Source organism: Salvelinus alpinus, chromosome 30, assembly GCF_045679555.1.
Source record: "Salvelinus alpinus chromosome 30, SLU_Salpinus.1, whole genome shotgun sequence".
Taxonomy (NCBI): Eukaryota; Metazoa; Chordata; class Actinopteri; order Salmoniformes; family Salmonidae; genus Salvelinus; species Salvelinus alpinus.
The window spans coordinates 10,518,011-10,544,638 of NC_092115.1; the positions used below are offsets into that span (position 1 = coordinate 10,518,011).

Here is a 26,628-nt window from a genome sequence, read left to right on the forward strand (position 1 = left end):
TAACAGTTAGGATCAGCTTTATCTCCCCCTTTAAATAAAGGACGAACTGTGGCTGCCTTCCAAGCAATGGGAACCTCCTCCGAAAGGAGAGACAGGATAAAAAGGTCAGAGATAAGCTTGGCAATGAAAGGGGCACCAACCTTAAAGAAGAAATAGTCTAAACCATCTGACCCAGATGTTTTTTGGGGGTCAAGTTTCAGGAGCTCCTTTAGCACCTCGGACTCAGTGACCGCCTGCAGGAAGAAACTTTGTAGCGGGTCAGGGGGAAAGGAGGGAGAAGCGTTGGGGATAGTTGCATTAGAAGCAGTGGGAGATGAGGAAATGTTGGACGGGCAAGGAGGCATGGCTGAGTTAAATAGGAATCCTGACTTAATGAAGTGGTGATTTAAGAGCTCAGCCATGTGCTTCTTGTCAGTAACAACCACATCATCAACATTAACTTATTTGGGACAGGCGGGCAGTATTGAGTAGCTTGGATAAAAAGGTGCACAGAGTAAACTGCCTGCTTCTTAGTCCTAAAAGCTAGAATATGCATATAATTAGTGGATTTGGATAGAAAACACTCTGATGTTTCTAAAACTGTTTGAATGATGTATGTGAGTATAACAGAACTCATATGGCAGGCAAAAACCTGAGAAAAAAATCCAACCAGGAAGTTGGAAATCTGAAGTTTGTAGTTTTTCAACTCTTTGCCTATCCAAGATACAGTGTACATTTGGTCCGATTGCACTTCCTAAGGCTTCCACTAGATGTCAACAGTCTTTAGAACCTTGTTTGATGCTTCTACTGTGAAGAAGGGGGAATTGATTCTATACTTCGTTTGACATGTTTCTACGAACTGTAATATGACTTTTCGTCTGAACTTTCGCCTGGACTTGCCCGCGCCTCGTGAGTTTGGATTGTGTACTAAACGCGCGAACAAAAAGGAGGTATTTGGACATAAATTATGGACTTTATCGAACAAATCCAACATTTATTGTGGAACTGGGATTCCTGCATATATTCTTATGAAGATCATCAAAGGTAAGTGAATATTTGTAATGCTATTTCTGACTTCTGTTGACTCCACAACATGGCGGCTATCTGTATGGCTTGTTTTGTTGTCTGAGCGCTGTACTCAGATTATTGTATGGTGTGCTTTTTCGGTAAAGCTTTTTTGAAATCTGACACAGCGGTTGCATTAAGGGGAAGTGGATCTAAAAGTCCATGCATAACACTTGTATCTTTTAGCAATGTTTATTATGAGTATTTCTGTAAATTGATGTGGCTCTCTGCAAAATCACCAGATGTTTTGGAACTACTGAACATAACGCGCCAATGTAAACTGCGATTTTTGGATATAAATATGAACTTTATCGAACAAAACATACATGTATTGTGTAACACAAAGTCCTATGAGTGTCATCTGATGAAGATCATCAAAGGTTAGTGATAAAATGTATCTCTATTTCTGCTTTTTGTGACCCCTCTCTTTGGCTGGAAAAATGGCTGTGTTTTTCTGTGACTGACCTAACATAATTGTTTGGTGTGCTTTCGTCGTAAAGCCTTTTTGAAATCGGACACTGTGGCTGGATTTGCAACAAGTTTATCTTTAAAATGGTGTAAAATACTTGTATGTTTGAGGAATTTTAAGTATGGGATTTCTGTTGTTTTGAATTTGGCGCCCTGCAATTTCACTGGCTGTTGTTGAGGTGGGACGCTAGCGTCCCGAATATCCCAGAGAGGTTTTAAGGGACATGGGCAGCTGTGAGGAGGAGGGTTTATTCTCCAGGTCTTTAACCATTTTCCAGAACTTCTTGGGGTTAGACCCATCAGACTAGTCTTGATTTAATCTTGTCTTTACATACACTAAATAATATATGTTTGACATTTGTTTTGATTTAGAATGGACCATTTTCATGCACCTGTATCGAAACAGGGGCAGCGGGAAAAAATACATGTCATCTATGCACTTAAATAGCGAATGGAGGACGCTTTTCCACATGGCTTATTTTCATACCAGCCAGGTAGGCTATACTCCTGTTGTAAATATAAGCAATGTGCTTAATATTAGGAAAGTTGAGAAATAAATATAGTAGGCCTAGCCTATAGAAAGCTGATGAGATCCTCCTCTTTTTATTAGCAGCTATCACTCTGTTTTCTCACGCTATTGCATAGGCTATAGACATGTGCAACATGGGCTCTCATGAAGTGTTTTATTAGATTTTTTATTACATTTGCATTGATGTCAGAGTGATTAGAGGGACAATAGAGTTCTGAGTACCAGGCAGTGAGCAAGTTTGGTAGGCTACTAATGACCAGCAGCAGCATCAGAGTTTGGAGAAGCTGGATTACCTGACTAAACGGTCATGTAGAATTTGACTGCCTTGATGACTCGTGACCAACTGTGTGGCGGTAATACGGTCATGCAACAGCCCTTGTCAGGGGCCACAAAGAGGGACTTAGGAAAATTGCAATTGGCCCAGAACAGCTTGGAGCTGGTGTGCTCATGCTTTCTTTGCATTTCCAAGGTTTTTTGAATTCAGGATCACATGGCAGTTTTTCTACGTACTGCAGACAAGTTTGACACTGTTGTGCAGATCAATAGCTTCAGACTGCAGTAACTTGGATTTTGTGAGTCATCATGTTAGCAATAAACTTAAAACTTGTATATGTCACTGCTTTCAATAAGCCTGTGGCATCAAGTCTCACATTTGTGCCATATGTACGAGTACATTTGATTTCACCAAGCGTCTCTGTGATGTTGTCACTTGATTTCAAAATGACTGACACCCTGGTGAGGTGGCCAGTCCATCTCTGAACAAGACATCTTTTCAGTTTTTCCCCAGTGTACTTTGCAGCCACCGTAGATTTCCTAAATAAAATTGTACAGGGAGCTACGCACTTTGAAAAATACCTTTATCGCCTCCTCAAGACGACATAGCGTGCACCACAACCAAATGCAGATCTTGAACCAGGAAATAGAGTGTGTCAATTGAATGTAAGCTTCACCCCCAAAAATGGGGGGTTTCTAGCCTGTCTACAGTATCTATGGGTGTTATGCTCGACCTGCTCAGTTTTCCACCACAAAACACCAGAAAAATGGCCAAAAAGAGTAGAAGCAGCTCACCTGCTTTTACAATATGATTTGACTATTAAATGTTCAATGTTTCTTTTGAAAACAGGAACAGTTTCACCATGTTAAAATGAGAGTTCAGTTCACGTAACAAAGTTGACCTTAAAATGAGGGTGAATCACTAATCACATTCATTAAATTATAATCTTCAGGAATGACTTTGTCAAAGCAACAAAAATAACTACGGCTTTACAATGATGGTGAAAACTTGGAGAAATGTTGCCGTTAAGTGGGTTGAAATCTTCCAGAAGTCACAGAGAGTGCAAGGTGTGACATGTCAAAAACACAGGTCTGTAATCATTGAGCATTAGATACAGATTGTCTCTCTCCACTTTACTTTTCTTTTGGCAGTCCTCCCCTGACAACAGACATGCTGGCAGGGCGAGACGGATTCATCCTCACAGAAACATAATTTACTCCTAATCTAGTGTCTGCAGCTCGGCGGCTGCCACAGCAATATTAAAGAGGCTGTCAACAGAACACCAGATTGTCGTAATTGGCTTGGGCCTCCTGGACCTGACTGTGTGGTGCTCAGTGACCACCCACTGGATAACAGTCTTCCTTATGAAACACAAATGTCAACGTCTCTTTTCTTCTCTGTGTTCACTTTATAACCTCTTCCATTGGCTTTCTATCATGTCCTCTTCCGTTTGAAGTGATTCACATGTAATGGGAAAGGTCCCTTTTCTAGATGTACTGTGCTCTCAGTGCTTGACGAGTTTATCATGGCATGTATAGCTAAAACACAACCAAACCAAATTCTTAATTAAGCATCTTTACAGAAAAAATATATTAACGCAACATGCAACAATGTCTAAGATTTTGCTGAGTTACAGTTCATATAAGGAAATCAGTCAAATTAAATGAATAAATTAGGTTCTAATTAGGTCCTAAATCTATGGATTGGGCGGGGGCGCAGTCATGGGTGGGCCTGAGAGGGCATAGGCCCACCCACTTGGGAGCCAGGCCCAGCCAATCAAAATTAGTTTTTCCCCACAAAAGGGCTTTATTACAGACAAAAATACTCAGCACCCCTCCTGACTATCCTGGAGGATGTGGAGGTCCTGGGCTGGTGTGGTTACACGTGGTCTGTGGTTGTGAGGCCGGTTGGACGTACTGCCAAATTGTCTAAAACGACGTTGGAGGCAGCTTATGGTAGAGAAATGAACATTCAATTATCTGGATGCAGCTCTGGTGGACATTCCTGCAGTCAGCATGCCAATTGCACGCTCCCTCAAAACTTGAGACATCTGTGGCATTGTGTTGCATGACAAAATGGCACATTTTAGAGTGGCCTTTTATTGTCCCCCTGCACAAGGTGCACCTGTGTAATGATCATTCTGTTTAATCAGCTTCTTGATAGGCCACACCTTTCAGGTGGATGGATTATCTTGACAAAGGATAAAAATGTTCACTAGCAGGGATGTAAGCAAATTTGTGCACAAAATGTGAGAGAAATAAGCTTTTTGTGCATATGGAACATTTTTGGGATCTTTTATTTCAGCTCATGAAACATGGTACCAGCACTTTATATTTTTGTTCAGTGTAATTAAGCAGGTTATGGGGAAGAAAGTGTATGTACTCCCTTTAAGGCGTTCACCTTCTTTTCGCTGGTCAATTTTCCTTTACTCCACTTGATGGGATTTTCTTCAGGCTAGGGAAAAGTCTACTCCCAGAAAACCACTTACCACTCAGAGTGACCACAGTTTACTGGTCTACAGTAGGTGACCATCTAATTGCGCTTTAAATTCTCCCTTTGTCTCCCTTTGTCTCATAAATCGAGTTTCCGGACAGTCTTCTTTCTTATTAGACATATTTCAGTCTGCAGACCCCTGGGGGAGAGTGATTGTAATGCTTTTAGGGGTTTAATGCTTTCAGGGATATTTATAGACCTTAGAGGAAAGGCTTGTGTTCTGTCCCCTTGCGTCCTGTTTACCGCTTCCTGGCCCAAAGTTGGATTCAGAGAAAACTCTGTAACATTAGGGCAGAGAGACGAGAGATTATTTCTCAGAAAGCCCACAATCCACAAAAAAACCTGCCTATTAGATTTAATGTCAAGAAACAGATAACCTTCAGAGAATCTCCCTCTGCAAAGTGGGGATATTCTTAACACTACAGGTTATGTACATCACTGCCACGCAGGGGCGTAGGAGCGTCTCTGGCATTGGTGGGGACAAATTTTGCTACGGGGATCAGGATTTTTGTATTTGTATTTTTCAGGATTTTTTGTTGTTGTTGAAAAACAGTTTTTTTAATTCAAAATTTCTAGTGACATTTGAGAAGAAGATACAGACAAATATGAATTAACAAAGGCTTAAGGGGGGCCTTGCAGTGGGGAACTTACTCTGGGACAGTCCAGTCAGTCTTTGGGCCATGGCTAAGCATACTGTTCTGAATACCAGTGTGACTGTTAATGTGGAAATATTCAATTTAACAACTATTTTCTCTTTCTACTGCATGACTAGTATTTTTGTCACTTCCCCTCTGTTACTACAGCAGCTCACATACTGTATGGTTTGAGACTCAATGTCATATTTTCAATTTATAATACAGTTGTGAGAAGGCTGTAATAATAACCAGCGACATACACAGTTAAAAACTGTTTAAATAGCCTCCCGGGTGGCACAAGACACTGCATCGCAGTGCTAGAAGCATCACTACAGACCCGGGTTTGATTTTACCGGAGGCTCCATGATGCAACCTTTGACCCGAGCACGTTGGTGAGTTGCAGCGAGGAGACCAGATGAAAATTGAGGAGAACATTTTTTATTTTTATTAAAAGGTTGGCATGAAAGGTCAAACTGAAATGATTTATAAAATAATCATGGCTGCCTCTCTCCTCTCTCCTGCATGAAGTTAACACATGCAATACAGTCTCTAGACTTAAGATGATATAATTTAATCAGAGATCCTGTATGATCATTCAGATTGATTCACACTATGGCAGATCATCAGTCTATGAACTTTATGAGATTGGAGAGGCACTTCTCATTATCTGATCTGTTTGTGTGGATCCACATCAATACCCAAACATTCAGTCAGATCCGTCCCAAGCCTTTTGAATGGCCCTAGTTAACTAAATGTTAACTATCTCCATATATACTTCCATTCATTTTTTAAACAGGTATTGGGGACCTTCAGACTAGTCTTGTGAGGCTTGTGGATGTCCTAGCAAAACGGAGAACACAATCGTGAGAGTCTCAGGTGTACACAGAGGGATGGTATTAGTGTGTAGCCCAAACCATTCGGATTGTACAGATAGAAGTTGGCAGAAAAGGCTGTACCGACTTCAGACGAGAATTGTGTGGCTTGTGGTCAGACCATTCAGACACTACAGACGTTTTTTGTGAGAAGACTGATTTTCGGACAGGATGTAGTTTTATAACCCAGCCCTAGCTTGTGGTTGACCAATTAGAAGTCCTTGCAATAAAACTGGGCCAATGGCCAAATAACAAGTATCCTGCTCCAGACTCAATGTACAGACGATTCAGACCAATGAAAACATAGCACATGTAGCTATGAGTTCAGGACTGACATTCCTAACAGATTCTAAACAGATGTTGAACTGAAAAACAACTATTTCCATTGATTGTTAATTCTAGTAATCCCGTCCTCTGCGTTGTGCATTTATCTTCGACATATTCTTACAATAGTCAAAAGATAACCTTAATTTTGAGTCAGTTACAGTGGTCAGGTATTCTGCCACTGTGTACTTTCTGTTTAGGGACAAATAGCAAGTTGGTGAATTCTTTCTAATGTGTCAAGTAATTATCTTTTTGTTTTCTCATGATTTGGTTGGGTCTAATTGTGTTGCTGTCTTGGGGATCTGTGGGGTCTCTCTCTCTCTCTCTCTCTCTCTCTCTCTCTCTCTCTCTCTCTCTCTCTCTCTCTCTCTCTCTCTCTCTCTCTCTCTCTGCCTGTCTGTCTGTTGGTATCATCATGGCTGCAACTCTCCTGCATGAAGTTTAACATATGCAAGAAACCCTCTTGATCAGGGATGGGCAACGTTGATCAGAACTCGAGGTCTGCGTACCCTCAACAATACCCAAACATTCAGTCAGATCCGTCCCAAGCCTTTTGAACGGCCCTAAGTAACATTTTGTTAATTACCTCCATATATACTTCCATTCATTTTTTAAACTGGTATCGGGGACCTTCAGAAGAGTCTTGTGAGGCTTGTGAGTGTCCTAGAAAAACAGAGAACACAATCGAGAGAGTCTCAGGTGTACACAGAGGGATGATATTAGTGTGTAGCCCAAACCATTCGGATTGTACAGATAGAAGTTGGCAGAAAAGGCTGTACCGACTTCAGACAAGTCTTGTGGCCAGAACCTTCAGACACTGAAGGTCCCCTGAATGTTCTTGGGACATTGTGTCATTGTCTATCAAGGCCCTGATTGGTGAACCACTGATCCAGTCACAGCTCTTTTGTATTTTTGGCAATGCTAAGGACATAGTGTTTTCAATTTAGATATTTGACACACATTGACATGGTCTCCTGTAGGTTATTATTACATTGTGTATGTTTATTCATACAGCCATTATTATTTGACATGTCCTCACCTGGGATTTGAACTCTACACCACCATGTCTGCAGTGACTGATCTCACCTGTAGGCCTTTTCCTACACTTTTCACTTCTAAGTAAATCTCAGCTCTGTTAAAAAATACAATGAGGAGGAAAACAAAGTCTATTTATCATAGTTATTCAGGAGTAACATTAAAACAGAATATTACGCCCCATCAACATCAGACAACTATACTGAAAACCAGCAACATCAGACAACTATACTGAAAACCCAAAACTCAAATAGCTGAAACAAGTCAATGAAATCAATGAGAGAGAAGTCAGATTAACTGATAAATGTCAGTGCAGATATTTTGCTAAGTGCAGAGATGTATTATAGGTAATGAATGTGTAGGGGACTTCTGAACTTCTACAGACATTGTGGCGCAGCAGAAAGATTAGCATATGCTTATTCCAGAGGTTGTGACTTCCAATCCCAGGTGGGATCATATTGAATAGTCAATACTATATTTTGAAAGTCAAGTGATTGTATCAAACATGGTCATTGATGAAGATTTTGACACTATTTTAGCTGAACAGCGTATCACCTACCTTAAACCCCCCTACCATTTCTTTACTTTACTTATAATGTTTTGGGACACCTGGGACCATCACATGACAAAAACCTTCAGGGCGGCATGACACCATGTCCCAAGAACCTTCAGGGGACCATGTCACAACATCCCAAGAACCTCCTAAAAACGTCCCGGGACAAACCAGGTACTAGACAAAACGTCCAGGGGACCACGACACAAAATTATCCTCGGGGACGTCCCTGGAACAAACTGGGATCTAGACAAAACCTTGCGCCGTAACCCTGTTGGGTTCACCTTGGGGTCATGATAAGGGCTGTACCAAATGCATTCCAAATTGCATCACGCAAAAGGGCATCCCCTCTAATTTGCATACTGTCTGATTAGAACATTTTGTTGGCAGAACACCACAGGGATACAGTCAGAATCCCCTTTATTCACCAAATTCATTTGCATATACAGGAATTTGACTCGTTGCAATGGTGCTGCCACAATAAACAGAATATACAGACAACTAACAGAATACACAGACAATAAACAGAATACACAGACAATAAACAGAATACACAGACAATAAACAGAATACACTGTCACGATTGTTGAAATGAGTGGACCAAGGCGCAGCGTGCGTAGAGTTCCACATTATATTTAATAATGAAACTTACAACCAAAACAACAAAGAAAATACCAAACGTGCAGTAATGCAGTGCTCAAGGCAACTAAACACAAAACAAGATCCCACAAACAGCAGGTGGGAAAAAGCTGCCTAAATATGATCCCCAATCAGAGACAACGATAGACAGCTGCCTCTGATTGGGAACCATACCAGGCCAACATAGAAAACGAAAAACTAGAATGCCCACCCTAATCACACCCTGACCTCACCAAGTTGAGAAATAAAAAGGCTCTCTAAGGTCAGGGCGTGACATACACTGACAGTAAACAGAATATACAGACAATAAACAGAATATACAGACAATAAACAGAATATACAGACAATAAACAGAATATATGGACAAACTATATAGACACAGAATTTAGACAATCCACATACAATATGTACACACTAAAACACCAAGCTAGAAACGACAGACTACACTAGAATCACTATAAGCTACATTATGAATTGTGCACGTATAGATGTATAAATAAAGCAATGTACATCATGATGTGCAATAACATTGTAAGATCCTAGTCTGATTTCAACCATTTTGACCACGAGGTGCTTTCGCCGAGATTAATGTTCACTTTTCTTTTCTCCCTTGACGTATTATCATGGTTGAATTAAGATTTCACGGGTTGAGCTTTACTTGTCTGTTTCACAATAGCATCTGCAAACATGTTCCAAAAATAGCTTGGGCACAATCACATATTATTACTCTCTCCCTTTGGGTCTTTAAAAAGATGAAGGGGATATATCAAACTGTGGCATATCAAAAGGCTAATTCTCACATTTTCATAATTACAGAAGAAAAAACGGCAGGCCCTGGCACAATTTAACTCTAGACTGGAGTCGACTGTAGACCCTGGCACCATTTAACTCCAGCCTGGAGCAGAGTGTAGACCCTGGCACCATTTAACTCCAGCCTGGAGCAGAGTGTAGACCCTGGCACCATTTAACTCTAGCCTGGAGCAGAGTGTAGACCCTGGCACCATTTAACTCCAGCCTGGAGCAGAGTGTAGACCCTGGCACCATTTAACTCCAGCCTGGAGCAGAGTGTAGTGCCTGGCACCATTTACCTCCAGCCTGGAGCAGAGTGTAGACCCTGGCACCATTTAACTCCAGCCTGGAGCAGAGTGTAGACCCTGGCACCATTTAACTCCAGCCTGGAGCAGAGTGTAGACCCTGGCACCATTTAACTCCAGCCTGGAGCAGAGTGTAGACCCTGGCACCATTTAACTCCAGCCTGGATCAGAGTGTAGTGCCTGGCACCATTTAACTCCAGCCTGGATCAGAGTGTAGACCCTTGCACCATTTAACTCCAGCCTGGATCAGAGTGTAGTGCCTGGCACCATTTAACTCCAGCCTGGATCAGAGTGTAGACCCTGGCACCATTTAACTCCAGCCTGGAGCAGAGTGTAGACCCTGGCACCATTTAACTCCAGCCTGGAGCAGAGTGTAGTGCCTGGCACCATTTAACTCCAGCCTGGATCAGAGTGTAGACCCTGGCACCATTCAACTCCAGCCTTGAGAAGAGTGTAGTGCCTGGCACCATTTAACACCAGCCTGGAGCTGAGTGTATGAAAGACGTCCCTGATTGTTGATGCATGGAGAGGCACGTGAAAATGCTCCTAGGTGGTTCCCTGCACCAGATGCACTAGGTTAAATTATTCACTGTTTAGAGCCTGGAGGCACATTTTTAGAGTCCCATTTATGACACACACGATACAACCAGGTCCCACATCAATCATTTGAACACACTGCAGATGGCAAGAGAGATTCACGTGTTGTCTAGATGCACCCTGAAAAAAAAAATACCTCACGTCACTGAGCCCATATCAACTCAAACAGTTCTTTCAGGTTGATATAAATGCAACTATTCTTCCATAGACTTCGATAATCCCACAATAACCATCATTTTTCGTCCTCCATGCGCTTGATGTTCCTTGGTGGGTGTTATCTTAATGATTTTCCCCTTCAGAGCTAATGTAAGGCTGGCACCATTTAACTCCAGCTTGGAGTCATAAGAACAAAATAAGTCCATAATGAAGCTGGTGGGTTTATTTACCCACACTTCCCTGCAGGGCGGTAGAGGATATCAACATGCCGTCCTCGTACGCTCTCTGCAGATGTTGGAATTTTGTGGAGTATGACTCTCGGAACCTCTTGGGAGACCAGTTCTGCCACCTGCTCTAAAAGGAGTAGCAGCTTGGCCCTGAACTAGTTTCCCTTAGGTTTCAATACAAATCCGTGCCCTTTTCAAATCAACTGTTCCTTATTTTCTGACACCAATATGCAGCAAATACAGGTGTGAACTGTTATCCCAATAAATATATTTTTCAGAGAATGTAAGAAACAAAGTGATGATCAAGTTGTCGGGATATCTCAGACTGCTTCCTCAAAACATTGGTGATTAAACATTCATTATATTTTCCCCCGAAACACAGTAGAGCTTAACGTTTTATCTGTTTGTTTTCACCAGTAGAAAAAGCCTAGGGGTGAAGGGGAGTTCTCTAGGCTCAAAAATAATGGATCTAAATTCAAAGTAACATGTACAGTATATGTTTTATTTCCCTTCCCCTTAAGGAGGTTTTTCTCCAGTCGTTCCAGATGGTTCATGTTTAAGGAAGTGTTTTCCCCCAAGCCATACCCCAGTCCCTCTACATCACCAATGTCTCAAAGCCTACATAATGCAACCACACAGTATAATCCACTATTCATGAGCATTCATGTCAAATTCACTGCCAATCTATTGGGGACAGAGCTCCAAACTGCACATGTTTATTAAGGAAGTGTTTTACACCAGTCGATCCAGATGGTTCATGTTTAAGGAAGTGTCTTCCCCCAGTCGATCCAGATGGTTCATGTTTAAGGAAGTGTCTTCTCCCAGATGATCCAGATGGTTCATGTTTAAGGAAGTTTTTCTCCAGTCGATCCAGATGGTTCATGTTTAAGGAAGTGTCTTCTCCCAGATGATCCAGATGGTTCATGTTTAAGGAAGTTTTTCTCCAGTCGTTCCAGATGGTTCATGTTTAAGGAAGTGTTTTCCCCCAGTTGATCCAGATGGTTCATGTTTAAGGAAGTGTCTTCTCCCAGTTGATCCAGATGGTTCATGTTTAAGGAAGTGTCTTCTCCCAGTTGATCCAGATGGTTCATGTTTAAGGAAGTGTCTTCCCCCAGTCGATCCAGATGGTTCATGTTTAAGGAAGTGTTTTCCCCCAGTTGATCCAGATGGTTCATGTTTAAGGAAGTGTTTTCCCCCAGTCGATCCAGATGGTTCATGTTTAAGGAAGTGTTTTCCCCCAGTTGATCCAGATGGTTCATGTTTAAGGAAGTGTTTTCTCCCAGTCGATCCAGATGGTCCATGTGCTTGTAGCCAGCCATCACTCTGTCTCCAAGCTGAAGTTATGCAGTGAATTTAAATTCTGCAAACAAGGTCTTAATTCTTAATTTAGATATTAATTAGATTCCTGCAACTTGGCAAAGTGTGTAATTTCCCCTGACGCTGTTCTCATGGTTGTTATCGGGGCGTTTGCTCGGGATCCGCTAGTTAGAAGAAAATACTTATTTAAAGTGGCACTCCAGTCTCCTTTTCACCTCATTGAACACCTGATGTACTTATTAACAAAAGGCACATCTCAATAGGTATCCCAGGTATCCTCATGACATCACATCCTCCTCTTTTGTTCTCTATTGCTCCTTTTTAGTTCCTCAAGCAACGAGGAGGCTGATGACATCACATCCTCCTCTTTTGTTCTCTATTGCTCCTTTTATGTTCCTCAAGCAACGAGGAGGCTGATGACATCACATCCTCCTCTTTTGTTCTCTATTGCTCCTTTTATGTTCCTCAAGCAACGAGGAGGCTGATGACATCACATCCTCCTCTTTTGTTCTCTATTGCTCCTTTTATGTTCCTCAAGCAACGAGGAGGCTGATGACATCACATCCTCCTCTTTTGTTCTCTATTGCTCCTTTTATGTTCCTCAAGCAACAAGGAGGCTGATGACATCACATCCTCCTCTTTTGTTCTCTATTGCTCCTTTTATGTTCCTCAAGCAACGAGGAGGCTGATGACATCACATCCTCCTCTTTTGTTCTCTATTGCTCCTTTTTAGTTCCTCAAGCAACGAGGAGGCTGATGACATCACATCCTCCTCTTTTGTTCTCTATTGCTCCTTTTATGTTCCTCAAGCAACGAGGAGGCTGATGACATCACATCTGACAATCAGAACAACCCAGTGAATGCCCTACTCCATATATAACTCTATTTTGCTCAACATTTTTAATTTTTTTTTGGCCTTTAATGTGTGTACTTGACAATATTTATACTTGGGATATCGCTTTTCAACAGCAAAAGTAACAGAAATTGCTGCAGGACGTCTTTAACAGGGTTCAGAGGAGTTCATTTAGACAAATCGCTGTCTGAATAATTATATTAATAATAATATAATATATATAATATAATATAATAATAATTATATTATGCGTGATGCAGAAATCAAGGGCTATTATTTGCTTTTGAAAATGGCATACTGGAATATTGTTTACATTGTTTTTGGTAGTACCTCTTTGATATTAAACACATCTGGCATTAACCCAGTTAGCACTACAGCTGCCAGTCAGAGACAAGACACATTTTCCAGCGTCAAGTCAGCGCGTGACTCCTCCCTATCGTCACTTATTTTAATATGTTTATATATTTTTTATTATTTAAGATATATTGGATGCCATTTGAAAAAGTTTTGTGCAAAAGGACTGTAAATGATTATGTGTGTAATATATCAGATAATGAGGGCGTCCTGGTCACATGGATCCACTGGGGACTACAAATCAAATCCAATGTTATGGTCATGTACTTGCAGGCTTCTCACACAGTGCAATGGTGACAAAAGTGACATAGTCATCAAATAAGTAACATTGGAAATATATAACATACTAATAACAAGACTAATTAAACTAAAGAGGCATGCAGATAAAATGAAATAATATATAAATTAAAATAAGATATATTTTTTAAATCGCCTATAGGGATATAGTATGGCCATTGTTTTCCCATAGTGAGTGGAATAAGCGGCAGTCTGGCTTTAACCGTTTTCTCAAAGAACCATGCTGTCAGGGCCTCCCGAGTAGCGCAGCGGTCTAAGGCACTGCATCGCAGTGCTACAGGTGTTACTACAGACCTGGGTTCAATCCCGGGCTGTATCACAACCGGCCGTGATCGGGAATCCCATAGTGTGGCACACAATTGGCCCAGCGTCGTCCGGGTAAGAGGAGGGTTTGGCTGGTAGGGGCTTTACTTTGCTCATCGCACTCTAGCGACTCCTTGTGGCGGGCCAGGTACCTGCAGGCTGACCCTGGTCATCAGGTGAACGGTGTTTCCTCCGATAACATTGATGCGGCTGGCTTCTGGGTTAAGCGTGCGGTTGTTAAGAAGCGCGGTTTGGCGGGTCATATTTTGGAGGACTCATGACTTGACCTTCGCCCATTGGGGAGTTGCAGCGATGAGACCGACATTTTTTTATAATTTAAAAAAAATCTGTCATTTCTCTTCAGGGAAAGTGGATTAAACGGAATGGAGTTCTATGTCAGATGCAGTGTGTCATGTGACAGTTTTGTAGAGACATTTTGTCAGGATGCTTTAAAGGTAGACTCAGCTAAATGACATTGCCACGAGCAACACCGACGATATTGAGATGAGCGAGATGCAACACTTTCACAATGTCACACACAATATCTGTACATGTGCAGGGATTCGCTTCACGCTGTGTACAGCGTGGTAACAGCAGGATCAAAACAGAGAAGAAGTTGAGCCTCGCCCTTCACCGCTCTTCGCTGTTGTGGAAATTGACCCACTATGTTATTTTCTTTCTGCATCTACGTCATATCACGGAGTCTACCTTTAAGTTTAACCTGATACTCTGTGTTGTCATGATTAATGTCGAGATCCGCTGTAGTGTTTGTCTTTCATTATGACAACACAACGTCAATGTTAACGTATAGATGAGAAAGGTAAATGTGCAAACAAGTTTTGTGTTTGAATAACTGAATTCCAGGGCTGTTGCTAACGGCCTGTCAGTCGAGTAGAGATTTGAATAGGAAGTGAGAGTGCCTTTTCAAAGAGCACAGAGCATAATAGGAGAAGAAAAGACTGTTCTGTCGTAGAGACATGTTCAAACCTTACATAACCAACCCAAATATTTCAGTGTTTTTTGAAAGAATTTCACATTACAGCGCCAAAGGGTATTTCACTTCGTTTTAGAAAAACACATAGCATGTTTTTTGGGGGAGTTTCAAAAAACACAAATAGAAGGCTGAGTCACCTTCCCTCCATTATTCCCTCTATCCTGTTTACATGCCTTTTAGATAAACGCTCTCTTTCTTTCTCTCTCTCGTCTTTCCCTAGTGCAATCCCATTGTCGGACATGGATTCGTGCTAGACAACTACAAGTGCCAATGCCGGAGAGGCTTCTACCATCCTAGCAGAGTGGCACTCAACGGCTTTACAAGTAGGTCTGCTGTTTCCCTGCCCAGTAACAGACTCCAAGGTCTGCTGTTTCCCTGCCCAGTAACAGACTCCAAGGTTTGCTGTTTCCCTGCCCAGTACAGACTCCAAGGTTTGCTGTTTCCCTGCCCAGTAACAGACTCCAAGGTTTGCTGTTTCCCTGCCCAGTAACAGACTCCAAGGTTTGCTGTTTCCCTGCCCAGTAACAGACTCCAAGGTCTGCTGTTTCCCTGCCCAGTAACAGACTCCAAGGTTTGCTGTTTCCCTGCCCAGTAACAGACTCCAAGGTTTGCTGTTTCCCTGCCCAGTAACAGACTCCAAGGTCTGCTGTTTCCCTGCCCAGCAACAGACTCCAAGGTTTGCTGTTTCCCTGCCCAGTAACAGACTCCAAGGTTTGCTGTTTCCCTGCCCAGCAACAGACTCCAAGGTTTGCTGTTTCCCTGCCCAGTAACAGACTCCAAGGTTTGCTGTTTCCCTGCCCAGTAACAGACTCCAAGGTTTGCTGTTTCCCTGCCCAGCAACAGACTCCAAGGTTTGCTGTTTCCCTGCCCAGTAACAGACTCCAAGGTTTGCTGTTTCCCTGCCCAGTAACAGACTCCAAGGTTTGCTGTTTCCCTGCCCAGTAACAGACTCCAATGTTTGCTGTTTCCCTGCCCAGCAACAAGTGGCATCTTTCTCCTCCACTCTGATTTCAATCACTTTTTAAAAAATATTTTTTTTTTAAATTAAGGGGTAGATCAGCTTTAATATTGCAGATAGATTGATACATTTTCCATCAATGTAATTGTCTACTATAATTTCCAATCACCCATCTATTTAAAAAAATATATGTACAGTATCAGTCAAAAGGTTGGACTCACCTACTCATTCCTGGGTTTTTCTTTATTTGTAATATTTTCTACATTGTAGAATAATAGTGAAGACTTCAAAACTATGAAATAACACATATGGAATCATGTAGTAACCAAAAAAGTGTTAAACAAATCAAAATATATTTTATATTTGAGATTCTTCAAAGTAGCCACCCTTTGCCTTGATGACAGCTTTGCACACTCTTGGCATTCTCTCAACCAACTTCATGAGGTAGTCACCTGGAATGCATTTCAATTAACAGGTGTGCCTTGTTAAAAGTTAATTTGTGAAATTTCTTTCCTTCTTAATGCGTTTGAGCCAATCAGTTCTGTTGTGACAAGGTAGGAGAAGATAGCTCTATTTGGTAAAAGACCAAGTCCATATTATGGCAAGAACAGCTCAAATAAGCAAAGAGAATCAACAGTCCATCATTACTTTAAGATGTGAAGGTCAGTCAATAAAGAACATTTCAAGAACTTTGAAAGTTTCTTCAAGTGCAGTCGCAAAAAACATCAAGCGCTATGATGAAACTGGCTCTCATGAGGACCACCACAGGAAAGGAAGACCCAGAGTTACCTCTGCTGCAGAGGGTAAGTTCATCAGAGTTACCAGCCTCAGAAATTGCTTCACAGAGTTCAAGTAACAGACACATGGTTGAATTTCTGCAGAGAAACCACTACTAAAGGACACCAATAATAATAAGAGACTTGCTTGGGCCAAGAAACTTGAGCAATGGACATTAGACCGGTGGAAATCTGTCCCTTTGGTCTGATGAGTCCAAATTTGAGATGTTTGGTTCTAACCGCCTTTGTGAGATGCGGAGGAGGTGAACGGATGATCTCCGCATGTGTGGTTCCCACCATGAAACAGGGAGGAGGAGGTGTGATAGTGTGGGGGTGCTTTGCTGGTGACACTGTCAGTCATTTATTTAGAATTCAAGGCACACTTAACCAGTATGGCTACCACAGCATTCTGCAGCGATACACCATCCCATCTGGTTTAGTGGGACCAACATTTGTTTTTCAACAGGACAATGACCCAACACACCTCCAGGCTGTGTAATGGCTATTTTACCAAGAAGGAGAGTGATGAAGTGCTTCATCAGATGACCTGGCCTACACAATCAACTGACCTCAACCTAGGTTAGATGGTTTGGAATGAGTTGGACTGCAGAGTGAAGGAAAATTTGCCATCATGTTCTCATTATATGTGGGAACTCCTTCAAGACTGTTGGTACCAAGCATTCCAGGTTAAGCTGGTTGAGAGAATGCCAAGTGTGCAAAGCAGCCATCAAGGCAAAGGGTGGCTACTCTGAGGAATCTAACATCTAAAATATATTTTGATTTGTTTAACACTATTTTGGTTACTACATTATTCCATATGTGTTGTTTCATAGTTTTGATGTCTTCACTATTATTCTACAATGTAGAAAATAGTAAAAATAAAGAAAAACCCTTGAATGAATAGGTGTGTCCAAACTTTTGACTGGTACTGTATATAACAGAAATATTTTTAAACATATTTTCCTTTATTATTTTCCCGTAATTGGAGTAAACTAAGGATCAACAACAGTTAGGCTTCTACTTCCAGCTTATACATTTTACGGACACAGTATATTTTACATTTATTGGCCATATTGGCCATGCCTGTCCTGTGTTTGAGCTGAGCATCAAGGGGCATCTGTTTTCATTGATATTGGTTTGGCATCATGTGTAATTTTTTCATATAGTTTTTATAAGTGCGTATAACATGAAAGGAGTTTGTATTTTCGAAACCTCTGTACAATTATCTTGGATGAATGCACAGCACAGGCTTAGGTTAGCACCAGGGCACGAGGAGGAAGTTATTAGTGTGTATACAATCCTTTTCATAACGTCTTTTTTGATGCCACCCCTGGTGTTGCCACGGTCTTATTGGAATGCAATGGGATGCTTGAAGGTAGCATCGAGGAGAGAAAGTAATCTTCAAAAGCCCACAACCACATCATTAAAAAATATTCAAATGCTTCTCCTCGGCTTAGATTGGATTGTAGGAGCGATACTCATTTTCACTTCTGAATTGACCTGCCACTATTATTCCTCACAACCTGATTGAATTTATTGTTGTTTCTTAGCAACAAACAAAGCAATAAAGATATAAAGGGCCTCCCGGGTGGTGCAGTGGTCTAGGGCACTGCATCGCAGCGCTAGCTGTGCCACCAGAGACTCTGGGTTCGCAGCCAGCCGCGACCGGGAGGTCCGTGGGGCGATGCACAATTGGCCTAGCGTCATCCGGGTTAGGGAGGGTTTGGCCGGTAGGGATATCCTTGTCTCATCGCGCACCAGCGACTCCTGTGGAGGGCCGGGCGCAGTGCACGCTAACCAAGGTTGCATGGTGTTTCCTCCGACACATTGGTGCGGCTGGCTTCCGGGTTGGATGCGCGCTGTGTTAAGAAGCTTGGTTGGGTTGGGTTGTGTTTCGGAGGACGTATGGCTTTCGACCTTCGTCTCTCCCGAGCCCGTACGGGAGTTGTAGCGATGAGACAAGATAGTAACTACTAACAATTGGATACCACGAAATTGGGGAGAAAAGGGGATAAAAATGTAAATTTAAAAAATCATTAAAAACAAAAGATATAAAGCATTAAGGAAAAACAGGTGCTGAGAGGGTCTCATCTTCCAAGTCATGGCAAACTCCATGAAATTAGATGCTGATAAAAAGTCAATGAATTTCCTTTCATATTTATTTGATTAGTCATTGATTATTTTCCTCATGAGAGGGTGTCCATCCATTATTGGTTAATCAACTCTGACAGAACTCTGTGTGTATATGTGGACGGTCAAATGTCCAGTTTCTCGGACATCACAAAAGGAGTTCCACAAGGCTCCATTTTAGGGCCTGTTTTGTTCACCATTTATATAATGAAATTGGCAAAGCTATGGAAAACCATATACAGTACTTCATCTACAGTTGAAGTCGGAAGTTTACATACACATAGGTTGGAGTCATTAAAACTAGTTTTTCAACCACTCCACAAATTTCTTGTTAACAAACTATAGTTTTGGCAAGTCGGTTAGGACTTTGTGCATGACACAAGTCATTTTTCCAACAATTGATTACAGACAGATTATTTCACTTATAATTCACTGTATCACAATTCCAGTAGGTCAGAAGTTTACATACACTAAGTTGACTGTCCCTTTAAACAGCTTGGAAAATTCCAGAAAATTATGTCATGGCTTTAGAAGCTTCTGATAGGCTAATTGACATAATTTGAGTCAATTGGAGGTGTACCTGTGAATGTATTTTAAGGCCTACTTTCAAACGTAGTGCCTCTTTGCTTAACATCATGGGAAATTCTAAAGAAATCAGCCAAGACCTCAGAAAATAAATTGTAGACCTCCACAAGTCTGGTTCATCCTTGGGAGCAATTTCCAAATGCCCGAATGTACCACGTTCATCTGTACAAACAATAGTACGCAAGTATAAACACCATGGGACCACGCTGCTGTCATACCGCTTAGGAAGGAGATGCGTTCTGTCTCCTAGAGATGAACGTACTTTGGTGCGAAAAGTGCGACTCAAACCCAGAACAACAGCAAAGGACCTTGTGAAGATGCTGGGGGAAACAGGTGCAAACGTATCTATATCCACAGTAAAACAAGTCCTATATCGACATAACCTGAAAGGTTGCTCAGCAAGGAAGAAGCCACTGCTCCAAAACCGTCATAAAAAAGCCAGACTACGGTTTGCAACTGCATATGGGGACAAAGATCGTACTTTTTGCAGAAATGTCCTCTGGTCTGATGAAACTGTTTGGCCATAATGACCATTGTTATGTTTGGAGGAAAAAGGGTGAGGCTTGCTTGCCAAAGAACACCATCCCAACCGTGAAGCACGGGGGTGGCAGCATCATGTTGTGGGGGTGCTTTGCTGCAGGAGGGACTGGTGCACTTCACAAAATAGATGGCATTATGAGGATGGAAAATGATGTGGATATATTGAAGCAACATCTCAAGACATCAGTCAGGAAGTTAAAGCTTGGTTGCAAATGGGTCTTCCAAATGGACAATGACCCCAAGCATACTGCCAAAGTTGTGGCAAAATGGCTTAAGGGAAACAAAGTCAAGGTATTGGAGTGGCCATCACAAAGCCCTGACCTCCGTCCTATAGAAAATGTATGGGCAGAACTGAAAATGCACACCTTGCTGGCTAGCAGAGTAGAATACCTGGTTAGGAGAGGTGCTGGCTAGCGGAGTAGAACACCTGGTTAAGAGAGGTACTGGCTAGTGGAGTAGAACACCTGGTTAGGAGAGGTGCTGGCTAAAAGAGTAGAATACCTGGTTAGGAGAGGTGCTGGCTAAAAGAGTAGAATACCTGGCTAGGAGAGGTGCTGGCTAAAAGAGTAGAATACCTGGTTAGGAGAGGTGCTGGCTAAAAGAGTAGAATACCTGGTTAGGAGAGGTGCTGGCTAAAAGAGTAGAATACCTGGTTAGGAGAGGTGCTGGCTAAAAGAGTAGAATACCTGGTTAGGAGAGGTGCTGGCTAAAAGAGTAGAATACCTGGCTAGGAGAGGTGCTGGCTAGTGGAGTAGAACACCTGGTTAGGAGAGGTGCTGGCTAAAAGAGTAGAATACCTGGCTAGGAGAGGTGCTGGCTAGTGGAGTAGAACACCTGGTTAGGAGAGGTGCTGGCTAAAAGAGTAGAATACCTGGCTAGGAGAGGTGCTGGCTAGTGGAGTAGAACACCTGGTTAAGAGAGGTGCTGGCTAGCAGAGTAGAACACCTGGTTAGGAGAGGTGCTGGCTAAAAGAGTAGAATACCTGGCTAGGAGAGGTGCTGGCTAGTGGAGTAGAACACCTGGTTAAGAGAGGTGCTGGCTAGCAGAGTAGAACACCTGGTTAGGAGAGGTGCTGGCTAAAAGAGTAGAATACCTGGTTAGGAGAGGTGCTGGCTAGTGGAGTAGAACACCTGGTTAGGAGAGGTGCTGGCTAGCAGAGTAGAACACCTGGTTAGGAGAGGTGCTGGCTAGCAGAGTAGAACACCTGGTTAGGAGAGAACTGGCTAGTGGAGTAGAACACCTGGTTAGGAGAGGTGCTGGCTAGTGGAGTAGAATACCTGGTTAAGAGAGGTGCTGGCTAGTGGAGTAGAACACCTGGTTAAGAGAGGTGCTGGCTAAAAGAGTAGAATACCTGGCTAGGAGAGGTGCTGGCTAGTGGAGTAGAACACCTGGTTAGGAGAGGTGCTGGCTAAAAGAGTAGAATACCTGGCTAGGAGAGGTGCTGGCTAAAAGAGTAGAATACCTGGCTAGGAGAGGTGCTGGCTGGTGGAGTAGAACACCTGGTTAGGAGAGGTGCTGGCTAAAAGAGTAGAATACCTGGCTAGGAGAGGTGCTGGCTAGTGGAGTAGAACACCTGGTTAGGAGAGGTGCTGGCTAGTCGAGTAGAATACCTGGTTAGGAGAGGTACTGGCTAGTGGAGTAGAATACCTGGTTAAGAGAGGTGCTGGCTAACAGAGTAGAACACCTGGTTAGGAGAGGTGCTGGCTAGTGGAGTAGAATACCTGGTTAGGAGAGGTGCTGGCTAACAGAGTAGAACACCTGGTTAGGAGAGGTGCTGGCTAGTGGAGTAGAATACCTGGTTAGGAGAGGTACTGGCTAGAGGAGTAGAATACCTGGTTAAGAGAGGTGCTGGCTAGCAGAGTAGAACACCTGGTTAGGAGAGGTTCTGGCTAGTGGAGTAGAATACCTGGTTAGGAGAGGTACTGGCTAGTGGAGTAGAATACCTGGTTAGGAGAGGTGCTGGCTAGTGGAGTAGAATACCTGGTTAGGAGAGGTACTGGCTAGTGGAGTAGAATACCTGGTTAAGAGAGGTGCTGGCTAGTGGAGTAGAACACCTGGTTAGGAGAGGTGCTGGCTAGTGGAGTAGAATACCTGGTTAGGAGAGGTGCTGGCTAGCAGAGTAGAACACCTGGTTAGGAGAGGTACTGGCTAGTGGAGTAGAATACCTGGTTAGGAGAGGTACTGGCTAGTGGAGTAGAATACCTGGTTAAGAGAGGTGCTGGCTAGCAGAGTAGAACACCTGGTTAGGTGAGGTGCTGGCTAGTGGAGCAGAATACCTGGTTAGGAGAGGTGCTGGCTAGTGGAGTAGAATACCTGGTTAGGAGAGGTGTTGGCTCGCAGAGTAGAACACCTGGTTAGGAGAGGTGCTGACTAGCGGAGTAGAGCACCTATTTAGGCGAGGTGCTGGCTAGCAGAGTAGAACACCTGTTTAGGAGAGGTGCTGGCTAGCAGAGTAGAACACCTGTTTAGGCGAGGTGCTGGCTAGCAGAGTAGAACACTTGAAAAAGAAAAGCATCACACTAGGAGCTCAGATGTAATCATTTTTTTTTTTTTTTTTTTTTTTTTTTAACCTTTATTTAACCAGGTAGGCAAATTGAGAACACGTTCTCATTTACAATTGCGACCTGGCCAAGATAAAGCAAAGCAGTTCGACACATACAACAACACATAGTTACACATGGAGTAAAACAAACATATAGTCAATGATACAGTGAAAAAAAATAAGTCTATATACAATGTGAGCAAGTGAGGTGAGATAAGGGAGGTGAAGGCAAACAAATATATGTATAAATAAATAAAAATATAAAAAGGCCATGGTGGCGAAGTAAATACAACACAGCAAGTAAAATAAAACTAAAAACACTGGAATGGTTGGTTTGCAGTGGAAGAAAGCGCAAAGTAGAGACAGAAATAATGGGGTGCAAAGGAGCAAAATAAATAAATAAATACAGTAGGTAAAGAGGTAGTTGTTTGGGCTAAATTATAGATGGGCTATGTACAGGTGCAGTAATCTATGAGCTGCTCTGACAGCTGGTGCTTAAAGCTAGTGAGGGAGATAAGTGTTTCCAGTTTCAGAGATTTTTGTAGTTCGTTCCAGTCATTGGCAGCAGAGAACTGGAAGGAGAGGCGGCCAAAGGAAGAATTGGTTTTGGGGGTGACCAGAGAGATAAACCTGCTGGAGCGCGTGCTACAGGTAGGTGTTGCTATGGTGACCAGCGAGCTGAGATAAGGGGGGACTTTACCTAGCAGGGTCTTGTAGATGACCTGGAACCAGTGGGTTTGGCGACGAGTATGAAGCGAGGGCCAGCCAACGAGAGTGTACAGGTCGCAGTGGTGGGTAGTATATGGGGCTTTGGTGACAAAACGGATGGCACTGTGATAGACTGCATCCAATTTATTGAGTAGGGTTTTGGAGGCTATTTTGTAAATGACATCACCGAAGTCGAGGATTGGTAGGATGGTCAGTTTTACAAGGGTATGTTTGGCAGCATGAGTGAAGGATGCTTTGTTGCGGAATAGGAAGCCAATTCTAGATTTAACTTTGGATTGGAGATGTTTGATGTGAGTCTGGAAGGAGAGTTTACAGTCTAACCAGACACCTAGGTATTTGTAGTTGTCCACATATTCTCAGATTCTCATATTCTAAGTCAGAACCGTCCAGAGTAGTGATGCTGGACGGGCGGGCAGGTGCAGGCAGCGGTCGGTTGAAGAGCATGCATTTAGTTTTACTTGTATTTAAGAGCAATTGGAGGCCACGGAAGGAGAGTTGTATGGCATTGAAGCTCGCCTGGAGGGTTGTTAACACAGTGTCAAAAGAAGGGCCAGAAGTATACAGAATAGTGTCGTCTGCGTAGAGGTGGATCAGAGAATCACCAGCAGCAAGAGCGACATCATTGATGTATACAGAGAAGAGAGTCGGTCCAAGAATTGAACCCTGTGGCACCCCCATGGAGACTGCCAGAGGCCCGGACAACAGACCCTCCGATTTGACACACTGAACTCGATCAGAGAAGTAGTTGGTGAACCAGGCGAGGCAATCATTAGAGAAACCAAGGCTGTCGAGTCTGCCGATGAGGATGTGGTGATTGACAGAGTCAAAAGCCTTGGCCAGGTCAATGAATACGGCTGCACAGTATTGTTTCCTATCGATGGCGGTTAAGATATCGTTTATGACCTTGAGCGTGGCTGAGGTGCACCCATGACCAGCTCTGAAACCAGATTGCATAGCGGAGAAGGTATGGTGGGATTCGAAATGGTCGGTAATCTGTTTGTTAATAACCAACGTTTGGACAGACAAGCTGTCCTCATCAGGGTATAACAATGTATTTGGTACCGTTCCACTGATTCCGCTCCAGCCATTACCACAAGCCTGTCCTCCCCAATTAAGGTGCCACCAACCTCCTGTGACCGCATTGTATTCTCTGTCTGCGCTGGTTCACTGTGTTCTTAACAGACGCTATGCCTTGGGGGATTTATGTGTGTTTGTTTGTTTGCAAATACTCTGCAGCACTTTACTTCACTAAATCCAAACACTGTTTTACCGTGACTGAGTGTTTTGTGGTTTGTTCGCTCATTGTGCTGTGTACATTATGCTTTCACCTGTCGGGTTTATTCCTAGGGGAGTGGAGAGCACTGAGTCCACGTCATTCACCTGTCGGGTTTATTCCTAGGGGAGTGGAGAGCACTGAGTCCACGTCATTCACCTGTCGGGTTTATTCCTAGGGGAGTGGAGAGCACTGAGTCCACGTCATTCACCTGTAGGGTTTATTCTTAGGGGAGTGGAGAGCACTGAGTCCACGTCATTCACCTGTCGGGTTTATTCCTAGGGGAGTGGAGAGCACTGAGTCCACGTCATTCACCTGTAGGGTTTATTCCTAGGGGAGTGGAGATCACTGAGTCCACGTCTTTCACCTGTCGGGTTTATTCCTAGGGGAGTGGAGAGCACTGAGTCCACGTCATTCACCTGTCGGGTTTATTCCTAGGGGAGTGGAGAGCACTGAGTCCACGTCATTCACCTGTCGGGTTTATTCCTAGGGGAGTGGAGAGCACTGAGTCCACGTCATTCACCTGTAGGTTTTATTCCTAGGGGAGTGGAGAGCACTGAGTCCATGTCATTCACTTGTATGGTTTATTCTTATGGGAGTGGAGAGCACTGAGTCCACGTCATTCACCTGTAGGGTTTATTCCTAGGGGAGTGGAGAGCACTGAGTCCACGTCATTCACCTGTAGGGTTTATTCCTAGGGGAGTGGAGAGCACTGAGTCCACGTCATTCACCTGTCGGGTTTATTCCTAGGGGAGTGGAGAGCACTGAGTCCACGTCATTCACCTGTCGGGTTTATTCCTAGGGGAGTGGAGAGCACTGAGTCCACGTCATTCACCTGTCGGGTTTATTCCTAGTGGAGTGGAGAGCACTGAGTCCACGTCATTCACCTGTCGGGTTTATTCTTAGGGGAGTGGAGAGCACTAAAAAGACAGTGAAAAATAACAGCAGCGTGGCTATATACAGTAGCGTGGCTATAACAGTAGCGAGGCTATATACAGTAGCGTGGCTATATACAGTAGCGTGGCTATATACAGTAGCGAGGCTATAACAGTAGCGAGGCTATATACAGTACCGAGGCTATGACAGTAGCGAGGCTATATACAGTATCGAGGCTATGACAGTAGCGAGGCTATATACAGGCACCGGTTAGTTGGGCTGATTGAGGTAGTATGTACATGTAGATATGGTTAAAGTGACTATGCATATATGATAAACAGAGAGTAGCAGCAGCGTAAAAGAGGGGTTGGAGGGGAGGGGGGGGGTTGTCACACAATGCAAATAGTCCGGGTAGCCAATTGATTACCTGTTCAGGAGTCTTATGGCTCGTGGGTAAAACCTGCTGAGAAGCCTTTTTGTCCTAGACTTGGCACTCCAATACCGCTTGCCGTGCGGTAGTAGAGAGAACAGTCTATGACTAGGGTAGCTGGAGTCTTTGACAATTTTTAGGGCCTTCCTCTGACACCACCTTGTATAGAGGTCCTGGGTGGCAGGCAGCTTATCCCCAGTGATGTACTGGGCCGTACGCACTACCCTCTGTAGTGCCTTGCGGTCAGAGGCCGAGCAATTGTCGTACCAGGCAGTGATGCAACCAGTCAGGATGCTCTCGATGTTGCAGCTGTAGAACCTTTTGAGGATCTGAGAACCCATGCCAAATATTTTTCGTTTCCTGAGGGGGAATAGGCTTTGTTGTGCCCTCCTCACGACTGTTTTGGTGTGTTTGGACCATTCTAGTTTGTTGGTGATGTGAACACCAAGGAACTTGAAGCTCTCAACCTGCTCCACTACAGCCCCGTCGATGAGAATGGGAGCGTGCTCGGTCCTCCTTTTCCTGTAGTCCACAATCATCTCCTTAGTCTTGGTTACGTTGAGGAATAGGTTGTTATTCTGGCACCTTATTATGTTATTCAGGCCTTCCACTGTTGTGTCGTCTGCAAACTTAATGATGGTGTTGGAGTCGTACCTGGCCATGCAGTCGTGGGTGAACAGGGAGTACAGGAGGGGACTGAGCACACACCCCTGAGGGGCTCCAGTTTTGAG

At 43.3% G+C, this 26,628-nt stretch overlaps 1 protein-coding gene across 1 annotated transcript in view; it reads left to right on the plus strand.

Annotated features, from left to right (window-relative positions):
• LOC139559790 (metabotropic glycine receptor-like) overlaps nucleotides 1–26,628 on the plus strand; it is a 129,595-nt gene that overhangs the window by 35,489 nt on the left and 67,478 nt on the right. Inside the window, exon 3 of the mRNA XM_071376145.1 lies at nucleotides 15,279–15,381. Within this exon, the coding sequence (XP_071232246.1) occupies nucleotides 15,279–15,381 (103 nt within the window). The remainder of the gene's footprint in view (nucleotides 1–15,278; nucleotides 15,382–26,628) is intronic.